A 17,737-nucleotide genomic window follows, 5' to 3' on the forward strand; every position below is an offset into this window, starting at 1 on the left:
AATAGAACATCTGTTACAAAATCTTATATGTATGTGCAGGAAGAGATGTATTCATTCCTGATAATTTAACATAAAAACTGGTTCATCATTTAATCTATTTGTATTTCACAAACATATCCTACAAAATAAGATTCCTTCAGGATGATACTGCAAACCAATGTAAAAAGTTGATCATTCTAACTCTTATATCTTCAAGTTCACAACGACACAATAAGTGCTGTGGAACATTATGAGGACAGATAAAGTTAACCCATAAATCACATAGTTCACAAATACACATTAATTATCATGCAACATATTGCAGACAGCACAAACCTCCACATGAGTGTTTGGTAGACAGACTCTCGGAGGTGGAAGACATGGTTGCTCACTGCCAGGTTGTGTTCCAGTCTGAATGGTGGGAGCACGACACCATCACGCACTGGGAACGTTAAACGTAACTCATCCACGTCTGAAACACAAAACTGCTGGGTAAAGGCTCACTGTTGTGTGGTATGTATGCGAGGTGCAAAAAACTGCTGGTTAAAGGGTCGCTGTTGTGTGGTATGTATGTGAGAGGCAAAAAACTGCTGGTTAAAGGCTCGCTGTTGTATGGTTTATTTTTGAGATGCATCTAATTGCTTGCTAAAGGCTTGCTGTTGTGTAGTACATTTGTGAGATGCAAAAAACTGCTTGTTAAAGGCTAACTGTTGCGTGGTATATTTGTGAGATGCAAAAAACTGCTCATTTAAGGCTAACTGTTGTGTGGTATATTTGTGAGATGCAAAAAACTGCTCGTTAAAGGCTCGCTGTTGTGTGGTATATTTGTGAAATGCAAAAAACTGCTCATTTAAGGCTAACTGTTGCGTGGTATATTTGTGAGATGCAAAAAACTGCTCATTTAAGGCTAACTGTTGCGTGGTATATTTGTGAGATGCAAAAAACTGCTCATTTAAGGCTAACTGTTGCGTGGTATATTTGTGAGATGCAAAAAAACTGCTCATTTAAGGCTAACTGTTGCGTGGTATATTTGTGAGATGCAAAAAACTGCTCGTTAAAGGCTCGCTGTTGTGTGGTATATTTGTGAAATGCACAGAACTGCATGTTAAAGGCTCGCTGTTGTGTGGTATATTTGTGAAATGCACAGAACTCCTAGTTAAAGGATCGCTGTTTTAAGGCATATATGTGTGCTGAGACATCACATGATATCAAGGTATCTGATGCACATACAAGCATTTCATTTAAAAGGACAAACCAGTCGAGAACTGATTTCATTTATTATACTTGTAATGTCAAATAGCTTTGAATGCAAGGAAGACACATGATTTAAAGCACTATATACCCCTTAAGATAACAAATTGCACATAACTAAGGCCGAATGACAATAAAAAAAACCCAATATCTGAGGTCAATAATCACCATTAAGGAAGATTTGCTAAATAACAGTACAATATGTAGGCAAAGCAATAAGTACATGTCTATCATGCATTAACATTATTGTTAGAAGGTTTATACTGCTTTATTTATGTCTGCAGTATTTACATGGTGAATACCACACTTGGTGTTAACTCCACTTACTTAAACTGTTTCAACAAAATGTCAACAAAATGCAAAGGGCTTTTCTCCTAAATTTATGTAACAGGGGCAAATATAAGACCAATCACAAAAGATGACAACAATTTCCAAATCTGCAAATTGAAACTTCCCTATGTTGAGCATATATTCTTACTAAATTGACATCATTACATGTTAATTCATGAACAGAGGGGTCAATATTACTTTATTGAAATGTCAACATAAAAGTAGTAAGTAATGTAGCACTAACCCTTTCTTCACCTTTGTTCATTATCGGTATTGGGCACATTCTGATTCCTTACATATTTCATAGAAAGACTACGACTTTTCCAATTCATTTTTCACGTTTCATTGCAAAGGGCATTATCATCATCTACACCCAAATGCACAGCAGTGTGCTGATAAGCCCTATGAATATAAATGTTTCCAGCTTTACCTTTCTTTATAGCCACCGGTGCTATCATGTTGGGTTTCACATCTGGTGGGTAGGGGACACTGTTAGGGGTCATTGGTGGGGTCGGGTTGCCTGACAACGGAGAATGTGGGTAGTTCATGTTGTTGTTTGGCTGAAAGAGTGAAACAGATAAACTGCAAACTGATATCTTGCAAAATGATATTCATTATTTAAAAGGAACAGACGAATCATCAAGTTTTGTTCAATTGCGTGTCATAAATAGCCTAGCATAAACATTATGATTTCATTCATAATTTTGCAACTTACTAGTTATTTAAAGCCTTAAGCAAACAAAGATGATAATTAACCTCCCAGTTAACAGGTGGCCTAATTAGCGAAAGTAATTTATCTTCAGTTTCTTGAAAGCAGACCATAATACATGTTTGATTACTGTTTCAGGCAAGACATCTTAATCAGACGTTCATGACAACTATGCTTTATAATCTGCACAAGCCTCATATTACCTAACAGTAACGCGCATATAAAGTGACACAAACAAAGCCCATACATAGAGAAAATAATAACCTTATAACAAGTGGTTACATGTTGAAATGTTATAGGTTTCTTAATAAAAATCAATTGACAGAAAGACAGCTGTTACTGTATATACACAATAATCATTTATGAAGAGCAAAAATTGCAGTTAAATGAATATATATTAATGAATACTTAAGAAAAATTTAAGCATGCTCAGTAAATCGGGGATTGAAATATGGTTGTTGATTGTGAAGGATGAGTATAACATGAATCCTCAACCTCCACAAAGGCAATGACATTTCAACCTCTCTCAGTGTAATGACCTCATTTGAGTTTCTAATTATAGAGAACTCCAAGGAAGAGAAATTATTCATATGAAATCTGAAAAGCAAGAAGTATTTTTAAAGATAATGAGTTAAAGACACAGTCATGAATAAAGTCAAGTGTTCTATTTCAACAAGTGTTTATCTGACATAATCATGCTGATCATTGCACTAGTGCAGTCAGCTGCTATCAACGCATATAATCATTTTAATATTTGATGCGTTATTCCTTCATCTCCACTTCACTTAGGTAACATCTCTTTTCATCACCTACCTGGAAGTTGTTTTGTGTAGGACTGGAGCTGAAGTGGTTGTATGTCTGACCGTTCATAGTTGGCCGTGATGGCGGGAACTGACCCTGGTTCATGTATGGGTTCTGGCCATTAGGATAGGGTCCATTTGGCCGCATGGCACCCGGGTTTGGGGGGCCGTAGGTGGGGCTGGGCAGGGGCTGCTGGCTCGGGTATGCAGGCTTCCCAGGGAACTGGGTGTAGGGTACCTGAGGCCCATACTGAAACACAACACTAAAGTTTTACACATCCTGGTAAAAACATATGGACGTAACACCACAGAATAAAAATTGTCTAATTATAACACCTTGTAATATAAAAAGCATTAATGATTAACCAAGTTCTGATAATATTATATTCATCGCTCATCTCTTCACTAAACTGCCTCACACTCAGCGCAATGTAAATGATAAAAAAATAAAATCCATAAAAAACTTTTCAAACTGTTAAAATGAAAAACCTTATTTTTTTTATAAATTAAACAAGAGTCTTCTTGAACTTCAATGAAGCCAGCAATGCGAAAAATATTTATATTCATGTCCATTTAACAACAGATTAGTGGGATGATGCCTAACCAGCTGCTGGTACAATTAAAATTTTAAATGAGTTTGGAAAATGTTATCACCAGAAATATTTAATTAACAATAAGAAATTTGATACTGTCTGACATTTCGATGCTAAAAGGTTATGCAAATTCGATTTTCCCTCATAAATGATTATGATTATTTTAGATTTATAGAAACTGAACATAATATATAGAAGGGCTGCTAGTATTGATGTTTCAGTATAGGCCTTAAATAATGATTCCAACAAGATCCCCATAACTGTTAATTCTATGGTAACCCACGTACCTGTGCCCCATTTGGTGGAGCCCCATACTGTGACATAGGGCGGGTGTTGGGCATGCCCTGCATCTTGTTCATCATCTGTGGGGGATAGGGAGCAGAGGCAGACCGCCGCTGGTACATGCCCCCAATCATATTGTTCTTGATGGGTCCTGGGCCCGGACCAGGCGTGCGAACCATCCCCATGGGATTTGGGTGGCGTTGAGGCATCCCCCCATACCCCTGGCTATTGTACTGTGGGGGCTGGCTTCCTGGTCCCATCTGGAAATGAAAACATGTCTTGTTACTAAACTGCCAAAACTCTATACAGTAAACATGTTACATAACTGTTTCATTATCCATAACAGTCATCTATTAAAGGCTGACACAGCTAAAATTATCTAGAAGATCTAGATGATATACAATGTACTGATGCCTATTATTGGAAACTGATAGGAAGGAATTTATCTATAGGTAGTTTTGCAGTTTAAATTCATTTTCCAGATTAGTTCAATTATAACCCTACCAAAATCAATGACTCCAGGTACTGACCAAAAAATATGAAACATTTGTATAAAAAATAATATATATATATATATATTGCCCACTGAAACACTCCAGAGGAAGTTATATATGTTTTTTTTTAAGAATGAAAGGGGAATACTATCACATCAAAAACCCGGATGATTTTACTTTATCAGTATATGGGCCAAACATAACATTCAATTACAAACTTTTGAAATTATAGTAGTTATAAATACAATACAATATTGACCCCCGAATTAATCCCAGCAAATTTGCCAGATGCTTTTGCTTCTTTTACTTCAGTAGAAATCTGAGTAAAGTAGAATTAATCTTCCAACAATTCATTCCAATAATTAGTGCTTTCAGATTCGTCAGAGCGATTACACCCACTGGTGTTCTATATTTGAGACAATGGGGGAAATATGATTGGTAAATTGAAATTACATCCATGACGTTTTACAAATAAACAGTGCCATATTTAGATTAATAGAAAATGATTAAACGTAAGGATGGACATAAAGTACATGTATTATCAGAATAACCTACGCTGATGTTATAGATTAGGAGTGACAGGTTTTGTAAAGTTTAAACTAAGTCTCTTTCATGTCTATTAAATCTAACAATACAACTACAAGAAACACAACCCATATACTATGAATATTTAAATCAAGCAATTTAGTCGACATCTTATCTTATAACCTTAAGGCATAGTAGTAACAATCGAAAAGGCAAGCAAATTTATTTATGAAGCACAGATAGCCGGTATGTTAATGTCAGTATTAAGTAGCTTACTAAATATCAGCACATTTATTGAATTGTAAAGTATCAACATTATCACTACACACAAGCTTCATATTGTGTGACCTTTAAGTTATAACAAACATTATAAACACAAACAATCTTGAAACTGTTGACTGTTGAAAACTGATAATGCTTACTTCTCTTACATAAAGAAAAACAGTCTGTTTAGACTTTGTCAAGATACAAGAACATTGATCATCTGTCTTATGTAATGGTGCACTAGAGTTGGTTCAACTTTTTTCTTTTATTATTTTACTGGTTATATAAAAGCCTCCCACATAAATGAATGCTGTTTTTCCACACAAAAGTACTTCGAGTTAATATTAAACCACAAATTTACAAAAATATATTATGAACAGAAACCCTATCTATTAAATTTTAATATTGAGAACAATGTCTTTATGTATACTATTCTCTTGACAGTGTATACATTGGAAAATGATGACACTGATTCATGTAATAGAACTTTGATCAATTGTCTTCAGAGAGAACTGAAGCATTACTGGCCACAAATAGCATTTGGTATTTGCTACTGTAAAGCTGACATTTCATTAACTGGAGTGACCTTTACAAAATCATGAATAAACCTTCGGCATTTAGTGGGTTTAAGAAATAAACTTTCATTTCTTCTTAGTTTTGACATGCTGAGGTCTCATGTTATCTTTATGGGAATTTAGAGCATGATTAAGTGTTTAAACCATTTTGAAGAGTTAAAAACCATTCTTATTTGTATCATTTCACAAGTTCATTTGCAGCTTTCATAAACTTAGCTCAAGAAGCTAACTGATCACAAAGACTTGATACATTGACTCAACCATAAGCTTCAATACATACATTAATACAAGTTTACACCCAACCAAGCATTGATTCTTTCAACAAAGAATGTGCCTCTTTAAACTTTCTTCATACCCGTTTTTCACTTTTAAACACTTGATATCAGCAACTGTTCTCATACACAATTCAAAAACGTATTATCTTATAGGCCACTCATTATCAGATAAACTAATATTGTTGTAACTATTTAATGGAGGCATTTTGCGGTCTTTTCCACACTACTACCATGAAACATCAATTGAAATCAGATATAAACGGGACAAATCTTTAAATAGACACAAGCGAAGAGGTCAATTTACAATCGTCAGGTGATAGCTGTAAACAAAGCATTCAAAAAGGAAAATCAATAATCTGCTGGCAAAATAGCATAAAATTTGTTGAAAAGCTGAAAAGCTATACAAGCCATATCAGGAGATTATCCATTAAATCACTTTAATTTTGAATCAATATGTTTACTTTTGTACAGATATAAAGCAAATTCACTTTCAAGTTAACACTGAAGTGAAACTCTCATTTTCTTTTCATAAATTTAATGGGCTTCAGAAGTTTAACAAATCTTTATGCCATTGCTCAATAAATAACATAACAGCATAAAATATTTCATTGATAACGGGACTGAATAAATTAATTCATAATATTTGATTTGGATCGTTACATGTCAAAAGAATTAACATCATTTTAATGTCTAATCTCTGTAGTTGATATTAATGATGTGCATCAAAATAAATAATCGAACAGGCAACCATGAAATTATCACAACCTAGCAAAATAGGCTTTAATGCAATAACCAGAAAATTTGTTTTGCTAAACAATAAACAAACACTTTAAATAAAGATTAAAAAAAAATATTAGAACAATGTTTAAGAAAATTCAGATTAACATTGTTTGAAAAAATGGTAGAAAATGATTCATTAAACATGAGCTTATTTACTGTCAAATAACACTATCCACTGAAAGAAAACGGTCATTCACAAGATAGGAAACACACATCAAAAATGGGAGTGTTATATTCAGTTATTGTTTTGTGACTGTGAATGGGACATTTTCGCTCTGCAAGTTTCCATTGAGGCAATGTAGCAAGTGAGCAGTTGATGGTTTGTATTGATTTCCGCCCCTCAAGCCACAAAACAGGGATTCTGATGCCCACTTTACCAGACAAGTTCATTTACAAATTAAGTACTGTGTAATAAAATGTGTTCATCTTAATGCATTTCATATCACATTGTTGACCAAGGTATACATTTTGTCCCTCAAAAAAGCAATACTTTCATTTAAAGAGATCAAAACTTCACAATCCTACAGAGCATTTCACTCAAAAGGGCAAAAGGAATCGATTCAAGTCTGGATAGAAACCTCACTCAGATTATTTCTTAATGAATTATCATGACAAGTTGCTCTTTGTTTTCTTAGTCTGTGAATAATGGAACAGATGGCAGAACTATTGACAAAGGATTTCCGCAATGTTTTTCAGGATTTCATATAAAACAGCCATTTGGTCAACAGAAATTGTGATCATTTCAAATCTGTCTGACAGGAACAACTGCTTCGCTGACATAAGAAACATAATTTGCAACATTGCAGAACTGGTTTTGTTGTAATTAAGAAATAAACAACGTTCAAGTACTTCTAAAAATTAACCAATTACTTAACTTTTTATTTAAAAAAAAAAAAGTACACTTCACTAACATGCCTTTGGGTTTATATCTTAATTCATCACCTTACCACAAATACCTCAAGTATCGCATTTAAAATATTTCAGTCTTACAAATAAAACTATCAAACATTTAAATCATGCTATATCAATCAAATATGACCTAATCATACTAGACTCGTTGATTTGAGATTAAAGTGATCTGTAATTTCGCTCACTAATTTATCTTTGTAAGATATGCATTAAAACCATCTGGATGCAAAAAAATAAAAAATAAATCAGTATTGTATAACAGGCCTTTTCTATAGTTCCCACAAGGCAGACCCATTCCCCTAGCAAAATATATGATTTTTTCCCAATCTGGAGAAAAAAGTGCCAATCAAAAGTACAAATAAAATAAAATCATACTTTTTTATGGAAGTCTTTTTACTGGTAATGGTTCATTCAACATCCTAATTAATTGTTTTATGTCAAGTTTTGTGGATCCTTGAATTCAGAAATTGTTGATTTTCATCACATTCAGAGATCAGTATGTTATATTAACTGTCATGATTTATTGCAATAGAAATTTATACTCACACAGATTGATATTCAAGCTATTTCAGGTCTTTTGAAAGGGAAAAGAAACTAATATTCCAATAATTTCCTCATTTGCAGGAGACAGAAAACTTTGTTTAACTGTAAAATTTCCCATTTTTATGTAAAGCGATTATTTTTTCTCCAAATAGCATATTTCGTGACACATATTTTGCCAATATGGGCAGAAAAAAGGCATGATATATATTTCAAACTCTTAACGCTATTGCAAACTACATTAAGTATTGATCGTATATTGTAATAGTAATAATAATGAGCCTATTTGACTCAGAATATATCTTTGGACTACAAACTTCATTATTTGTCAAGCTTTCCAAGTGAATTTGGCCTTTGTGATTACCTGCATCTGAGAGTTGTATTGATTGTTGTACTGCATATCATATTGCTGTTGGTTCTGCTGCTCCTGTATCAAGGTGGCTGTTGCTGTCGCTGTTGCAGTGGCTGTTGCTGCTGCTGCTACGAGGGCAGCCGCAGAGAGGGCTGCTTGAGGGGCGTGGTAGTTGTCATTCTTTGGCATGGAAACAGGGTTGTTGGACCCAGGAGTGTTTGGAGTTGGAGGATAACCACTGCAAGGTTTAAATGTTTATAGTTTGGATTTGGATTATAGTATTATCTTAAAGGTTTTTAGTACTTGTTTCACTCTGTGGTATGATTTAACTCTGATCACTGTGATTATCACATAAGTAGCTACAATAACACCTTAAAGCATCTTTGTCAACTGTTATTGGCAAATACTTCCATAAAAATTTGATTTGCAGTTGTATTTTCTTTATAAATCTATATTTAAAAAAAAATGAAAAAAGATATTGTGTGTCACACCTTTTTCATACAGGGCATAAAAAAGTTACAAAAAAAAACATTTGTAAAAACATGGCATTGGTTTGATGATCAATACAGACCAACTACCCTGTGTTATCCATGGTAACCAACCTCTGACATGGGTATGAGTTGCTGCGGTGGTAAAGTGCCGTGTTGCTCTCGTAACCAGCTTTCTGCATTTGGTTGCCCGGAAATCCCTGGAACAGTATCGAACAGCATCAGTAAAATATCGTACAACCATCAATCTTAATATCCACAGTCAGACAACTTGTTGGGACTCTTCAGTGAATTGAGCATCTGTATGTTTGTCAGGACTGTTTACTTATTGTCAAACTTTTCATTTGAGAGTAAATAAATCTTTGCCAACTAGTAATTTTGATGTTAAAAGTGGTTTTGCAAGACTTGGTGCAATTACTGCTATAAGGATATCCTCACTATTAAGATTGTTATTGTCCGACTCCCTATGAAAACTTCTGCTGATGTATAAAATACCATAAGTACCTGAGGTGGTTGTGTGTAGTTAGTGTTGGACATGGTAGTGCTTGTGTGGTTGTAGCCACTAGGGGTGCTGTGGTTGTAGGGCGTCGTCTGTGTGGTGGGCGTCACCCCCCACACCGTGGTTACCACGGACAATGACTGCTGAGGGCCCGCCCCGCCCTGGCCTTGCCATCCAACATTCGGGTCACTGAAAATAAAACACACAAGTTATTTACACTGCTGCCATTATCATTTACTTTTCATGGAATTATTCAGTCTTTAAGATTTTATTTCAGATACTACGAAGCTGAAAATTTTTGTGATGATTGCATATTTGATGGTTAAACCGTGCATTGGAACAAATGTAAGCAGCATTGTCATCTTTCATTAGAAACCACTGAATGCAAACTTGAGATTGTATTTTAAAGAGTAACAGGATACAGTAATAAACAAAACAACACAAATATTTTCAAAAGCAATGTTTCCTGTTCAGAGAATCTAATGATGAATTCAAATACTTGAGACCAATTCATCTAGCCAAGAATGTAATACACCAGCCAAGAAAACGGCAATGTTTTACAATTAATTTCACACCAAATCATCTGCTAAAATATGTGAAACCAGTCTCAGATTATCTGAAAATAACCTAGCAGTAAAGGCTCTTCAACTTTCCAAGATAAGAATCAGCAAGCATTTAATATTGTTTGAGACTTGAAGTGGGGCAGGGAAACCGAGATAGACAACTTGCATTTTATAGCCAACCACTTCCTGTTTATGTGTTATACAATAATTATAATGCTTTTGTTCTGTGCCTTTTCAGCGTCAAGCTGCATGCAAAAATAATTGTAACAAATCTGGCAAATACACTCATCTCTTGGATTAATAGAACAACATCGGAAATATACACTCCAGCGCCCTTGTGCAGGCTGACAACATGATCAGTTCCCTATGAATATGTAACAGCTTAGTGAGCACTTGTGATGTCCACTTGACAGATAGAAAACATTCAAAAAAAACTTCAAGCGTTATATATCAATGTTTAGTCACTTAGTTAGTATAACACAACAATAATTGATGCTTTTGGTAATTAAAGCATCGTGAAAAAAAATTCATGATCATTTGAATCATTAATAATATACCAGGGTAATGTCACTTGAGTTTGTTTCATTTTTGACAAGCTTTGTAAAAAGGCAAATGAATTATACCGCACATTATCCATAATATAAATATATTTAAAAGCGTTATTAGAGCGACAATAATTTGAATATATCATTTCAACAATACAATGTACTCAGTTAACAATCATGAAATATTACATTCTTTAAACCTCTAAGCATTGTAACATTGGAGTGTGCACCATGTCACTTATCAATTTCAGCTGTCATTCAAAATGTTAAACCCTTGTATGCTTAAACTTTATGTATTACTTACAAGCTGACAAAATGACATGTTCAGCAAGAGCAAGTATTGTGTTCCACTGAAAATCATATCACAGGTTGTAGTTATTTACATCACAATGAAGACATTTAGTAAGTGTTTGAATGTTGTGAAAACACGCTGCTTGTTCATTGATTAAATCACTGTTCACCTTACTATATGATAATTACCATAAGTGACTGAATTTTGCCAGTGATTTTTGCCGGTCAGCCTACACAGATAGGATGTTTCCCAGTATTTCTTGGGGAAAACAACTGCAATTATTTCAATGAGCTAACCTTTATCATGTATTAGGCAATCCTTCTCATACATTGCCCACAAGATTTTTTATTGATTGACTAAATAAGGAATGTTGGATGTGGTAGGAGGTGACATGTCCTAGACAGATTTAGAAATGGTATTGTACAAACCAAAGGTCAACTTCTAGAAAACTGAAAAGGTCTCAATACATAATGACAGAATGTGAAATGAACCTATTATTAATATTCCAAAATATAATTATTTCAGCATCTCATGTAAATATGTACATCAAATAAAGCAATGCCAGTAGTGCTACGCAACCTTAACTTCAAAAAATTGTCTCCCTTGTTAGCAAATTTGCCACTTTGTAATTTACTGCAAATCAATGCAAAAAGAATTCAAAACCCATATTTATTTCAATTGTAAATTCAAAAACAGATAACGCTTAAGTGCAATTTACTCAATTCAAATTTTCACAACAAAATCATGATTATCAGAGCTGTTACACTATCAACAATGCTGAACTCCACATACCAATGTCAATGTTTATCACTTCTCATATATGTACACAAGATAAATTGCAATGAAATCTTTTTCCACACAAACCCTGTTTATTGTCAACACAAATAAGTCAGCACCTAATTGAAAAGTATTATTCATCTTGACTCTTGATGTATACAGTTCTAGTATGCCTGCATCATTTTATGTCCTTCAAGGATTACTAATAAACAGGCGCAAGTTGTCAATCATACATATAGGAGAGTCTGAGACCAATAACGTGTTATTCTGTTCTGTTATTTTTTGCATATAAGGAAATGGCACACTTGTTTCAAACCCTTTGTGTTTCTGCCCATGCCTCCAGTCCACCTATTGGATCACTGGCAGGATTCACATTTAATCATATGGGAAAGCCTCTGACTAAGATTACTGCCACATATCCATTTAGTCATTAATTGGCTTTATTAAGTGATTATCTTGAAGTTTGCACATACACACTCACTAGTATAGATCTATGCATTGGCAGTCACACTATTAACTTATTTATTTTTGCTCTACCAAACAGTTCATGCTGTAGACAGGCTGCAACCTCCTTATGCCAAAATAATGATTTAGTAAAGAAAATAAACAATTCATATATTACTTATTTAAAGACAAAAAGAAGGCATGATTATTTGAACAAATTGTCCAAATGGTTCACTTTTGAGTTAATTATAAAAAATATATCTTCTAATATTGAAATAAAAAAATAAGCTTGGGTGCTTTTGTTAATATACAAAACTGTTATCATGAATGTCCAACTGGATTGTTACATGTTCAGTTCCTGTCATATGACAGAGGCAATGTATTGTTTGTGTATATTGTAAATAACCTTATGCTTTATATGTGTCCATAATGTTTGTGTGTTTGTTTGTTTTTTGTTGTTATTTTTCTATGTTTATACTTTGTATTGTATTGTATATATTTGTGTATGTGTATATAAACTATACTTCTCTTCACATTTGGAGGATAAACAGAATAAACTAAACTAAGCTATTTGGAGGGCATGTATGCAGCTTGAAAAAATGTGTAAATGTATCCTCAGTGATATCTCTTATGCACCACTTTGTTACTAATTATATCACCCAGAAACAGTTAGGCTGCCTACCTGACAGAGATTGCTGTTCATGACCCTAGGGCTAAACTACCTGTCACTTATCTATAATCAGCCACAAGACAAGGTGTACTGCAAACAGGTATATCAAATCTACAAACGGAACCTATATAACAATCACAACCAACTAATTGATTTTTACTGATTGATTAATTGCTGTAGTATGGTATCTATATAGTATGATCAAGTACAGAAGAACAATAGTCAATGACTGACATGGTCTTCACTGCACCATGTACTTATCAGGTTTTTTTTGGTTTTAACATGCTTTTAGGAAGTTTTTGTACTTTATAATTTACAAGTTTAGTGAAATGATTTTCTATAAATTCTTGCATGCATTGAGCCAATTAGGAATTTTATTGAATAACCAGTGATAATAAGGGACAAAGTAATGACAAGATTATTTGTTATAGTAGTACCGGTACTGTAAGTCCTTTGCGTGTTTTAACATTATTTCATTGCTGTTGTTTTTTTGTGAAGATAATGCAAGTATAATCAATTTGCAAGCCCAGTTTTTAGACAATAAGAAAAACAAGAACAAAAATGATTTTTTCAAATGAAAATGTTTTAATAAATTACTATAAACTTAACAGGGTAAGGGTTTTCACAATCAATGATGAGAAAACGTCAACAAGCATAAAATTTCTTGAAATCATCTGAATAATTAACATGAAAATGCTGCAGAAATTGATTTGACTATCTAATATTTGATTTCTGTATAAATTCATGCCCGCCTAATAACTGCTCAGATGTAGGGTATTATATATTAAAGGTACACCATACTATATATGGTTGTGAAAAAAAAGTTTGAAAAACAGCCTAATCCAGTATATGCAGAAACATCAGGAGCATTTATATCAAATTTGAGGAAATGTCAGAGGAGGCATGGTTCTAGACTGCCTGTATCACACACAAATGTGACCATAAAGAACTTTCAGGCCATAAGAACTAAGCAAGCTCTATATTGATGTTTTAATGATAACTTAATATTAGACTATAATTTATCTTTAATATACATGTATACACCATTAGCGGGATGGATCTCAGACAGGGGTAAAACTTTGACAGTCACAATGTTTGCTTTGTTGTTTTAAAAAAAACGTTCCAAGTGCCTGTTGTAAACCATTCAGGTTTTTGTGCTTAATCTTTTCAGAAAAAAACACTTTTATTGCCTTTTCTAGCTTTGTTTTGTACATGCAACAAACAAGGTATGTCATATATCACAGAACATCAATTTAGGACACAGAGCGGTATAATATTCTGGCAATCTGCTGAATAAAATTTGGCAATATAAAGCTTGAAAATTAATTAATTGATCGAAATATTCCAATATCAAACAGAAATATATAGATTAACTATGATGTAATTTTCAGCAAAAACTACAACTGCCATAATAAAATTTGAACCCAGTCATCTTATTCTATTTCGGAACCATAAGAAAAAAAGATATATTGTTTAATTTCAACTAATTCCGTATGTTTTTAACTAAAAGAGCTGAAAATAAACTGTTAAGAGAGTATATATCGACAGCTCAGGATGGTATCTTGAAAAAAAGGTATCTGAGATGTTATCTTCAACAGGTATAATATATACATATATTTATTTAATTATATAATATATATATATTTACAACATTGCTTTATGTTTGAATAGTATTTAGGCAGCAATATCTTACATACAAAACAAGAGCAAATGCCAACACTTTACATATTTTGTTCTTTTTTCAACATGATATTAGACAGAAATATGGGCCTTGCCATACATGGTCATGTGTGTACTGACTCGCGCCACACATGTACAAAGTTTCATTTAAATCCCTAAAACCTTTTCATGTTATGGCCAAAGGAATCACTTAAATTTTGTAAAATGCTCTTTTTTTATATGACAATATAGTGTGGCAAATCATAAGGAGTGTTAAAACAAAGATACCAAAAAGCTGGAAGCCTACAGCAAATGTTGATATTTGCTCAAAAATCGTCTTTGAAGACCACAGTTTTCATATGGTCACTTAATTACAGCTTTATACTGGTGAATGATTGATTGACATTATCACATGATATTATCAATGTATTGTTTAAAGGTCAAATTATCCATCACTTCTGTTTAAGTCCTGGTGGCCTAGTGGTGAAGGTGTCATGTTTTCCATTTTTGCTTGACTTAATATACCAGCATGGGATCGCACTCAACTAAAACTAAAATATTTTATACTATAATTGTATTTTATCTGCAATTTCGATACCACACTCATAGAGTAAAATGATGATTAAATAAGTGTTTTCAAATTCATTCCAGGAAAAACTAATTTTTGTTCCAAAAACCTTAGCGAGTACCTTTTTGCACTAAAGTGATGCTGACAAGTTGACAGACGATAACACGAAGGCTTGAATGAAAACATCTATATGTCTTAGTTGAAAAACAAACTAGCCACAAATCATGAATGCTATGCATACTTTCAGAAGATGAGCAATCTATCTTTAACTGCAATGAACTAGAATTATCACCCAATTATAGGTCTAGATCATGCCGATATTTACAGGTAGGATAAGTATATCAGTGCATTGTTCAAACAAGAACAGGAAATTCTAACATCCATCTGTACCTCCCTTTCTCCACTTTAGAAATCCGTTATCAGGTTATGATAAAGTTTGCATGCTTAGTAGAGTTGGTTACAACAAGATAAACAATGCTTCAGGGCAGAATGTTCGACTTTTCAGGCATAAGCAGCTCAACTATTTACAAATAAAGTGGAGAAAGGTTGAACTCAAGTGTCCACTATTGACCTATCAGTATGTCCATCATGGGCAAATATCAAGTAACATACAGTATTTGTGAAGTTACAAAGGTATTTATTGGTCCATATGATCAATTCAACATATTGTTCTAGCTATTTAATATTAGTACCCTGTCAGAGATTTTGCTTAAATAATGCAAAGTTGACATTGTTTGCAAAATATTTTAGCAAACATATTTTTAAAATAAAATTTTAACTTATAATTTACCCTTAAAAACTTAAGTATTCCATTCCCAAAACAGGTGTTTTTCAGTTTACGGGGCGGGAGATCATTCTAATGAAAAATATATATAATGGTAATAAACTTGTTTCATGGACATGACCCCTGGGTTAGGATGCTTCATGGACATGGCCCTTAAGTCAGGCCAGGGTAAAGATGTTACATGGATATGGTCCCTGGGTTAGGATGTTTCATGGACATGGCCCATGGGTAAGGATGCTTCATGGACATCATCACATGGCCCTGAAGTCAGGCCAGAGTAAGGGTGTTTCATGGATATGGCCCCTGGGTTAAGATGCTTCATGGATATGTCCACTGAGATAGTGTTACAATGCTAGATATGACCCCTTGTAGTTCTACTTGCAAAGTTATTAAAGCACTGGTCAGAGTACTCAAGACAAGAGTGTTATTTAAAGAGTTCAAGATCTTTCAACAATACATAATAAGTTCCTACCGTTAGGTAGAAATGCATGCACCAGTCATTTGTTATGCACCAGTCAATTGTAACCACGCCCCCCCCCCCCCAGGTCCGGGGGTATACCGGGAAAATGGGCCTTCCAGGTGGCCCAGCAGTGCTGGGTGAATGAGGTGGTTTTGTCTTCACAAAAATATAGCGGGAATGGGCCTAACATAGGGTCCCTGGGGTGCGGGGGCATTTGGCGGGGATTTTACCATCTGTTCGTCCCCGCAGGATGGGGATTTTACCCGGGGTTGGTTAAACGAAAGTCAAAGTCCCCGCTATTCCCCGGATCGGGGGGGGGGGGGGGGGGGGGGGGGGGGTGTGGTTACAGTGGACTGGTGCATTTAGTCAGCATGGACAATGCAATTTATGTCTCTAAAAATGTCTTCATGTCCATAAATTGATCTGCTACCATAATCTATGACAGCAGTTAAGGTAGACAGACATTTGTAAATATTGAATGACCTTGTCCAATAGGTGCAATATTACAGCATAAAACCAAACATTGCAAACATACAGATTTATCATGCTTTTTAATTTGCATCTATTTTCTTCAAATAATGATGTAATAATAGTGCTAGAATGTGTTTCAAATCATGTGATGCTAGTGTGTAACAGAATAATGCACATTAAGGTAACTTTTTTAACATTCATTTTGTTCCCTAACTGGCCTTAGTTGAAAAAGTCAAAAATTGTCTGACTTGATGGAGTATGGACTAATGCAAGTGTAGATTACTAGTAACCAGTACTTATATTTTGGTATTGTACCCTTCAACATATGTTAAAATGTCTAAAATGCCATTATGAACATTAACTTAATTGATACCTAAACTGGAATACATAAAGAAATGGCCCCACCCCCTCCCCCACAAAACAGCTATTAATTCTTTAAGTAAACATCCTCTTACGTGTACAGTACAGTATGTAATTTGTATTATGTTACAGTCACCTTGTACCTGTGGCTATAAATGAAACATATCAGTACCAACAAAAAGGCTAGTCAGGGCACTTCGGTGTAAAAATGATTCAAAATGCCAGACTTGATGACCTCATGTACTGATTGTTTAACTACCCATCATATATATCATCTTAAAAACAATATATATAGCATTGATCAACACAGCACAATCTTGTATCAATTGTTTGATCTAAGATTAACACACAGAACAGAAGATTGAATATCAGAACAATAACAACCACTTGACAAAAAGATCTCATTTAAAACCTATGAAGCATTTCAATATCAGATACAAATTAACTGTCAATTATCTGTGTTGTCTCCCTTTAACTGTTAAGCTGATCTCAGCTGTAA

The 17,737-nt window shown here is 34.1% G+C and overlaps 1 protein-coding gene across 1 annotated transcript in view; it reads right to left on the reverse strand.

Moving 5' to 3' along the window:
- Positions 1-17,737, reverse strand: part of LOC128207979 (zinc finger MIZ domain-containing protein 1-like) — a 103,497-nt gene that overhangs the window by 10,218 nt on the left and 75,542 nt on the right. The window contains 7 exon segments of the mRNA XM_052911225.1: positions 316-451; positions 1,991-2,120; positions 3,083-3,319; positions 3,950-4,204; positions 8,671-8,896; positions 9,261-9,346; positions 9,651-9,834. Coding sequence (XP_052767185.1) covers positions 316-451; positions 1,991-2,120; positions 3,083-3,319; positions 3,950-4,204; positions 8,671-8,896; positions 9,261-9,346; positions 9,651-9,834 — 1,254 coding nt within the window.

This window comes from Mya arenaria, chromosome 2 (assembly GCF_026914265.1).
Source record: "Mya arenaria isolate MELC-2E11 chromosome 2, ASM2691426v1".
Classification (NCBI taxonomy): domain Eukaryota; kingdom Metazoa; phylum Mollusca; class Bivalvia; order Myida; family Myidae; genus Mya; species Mya arenaria.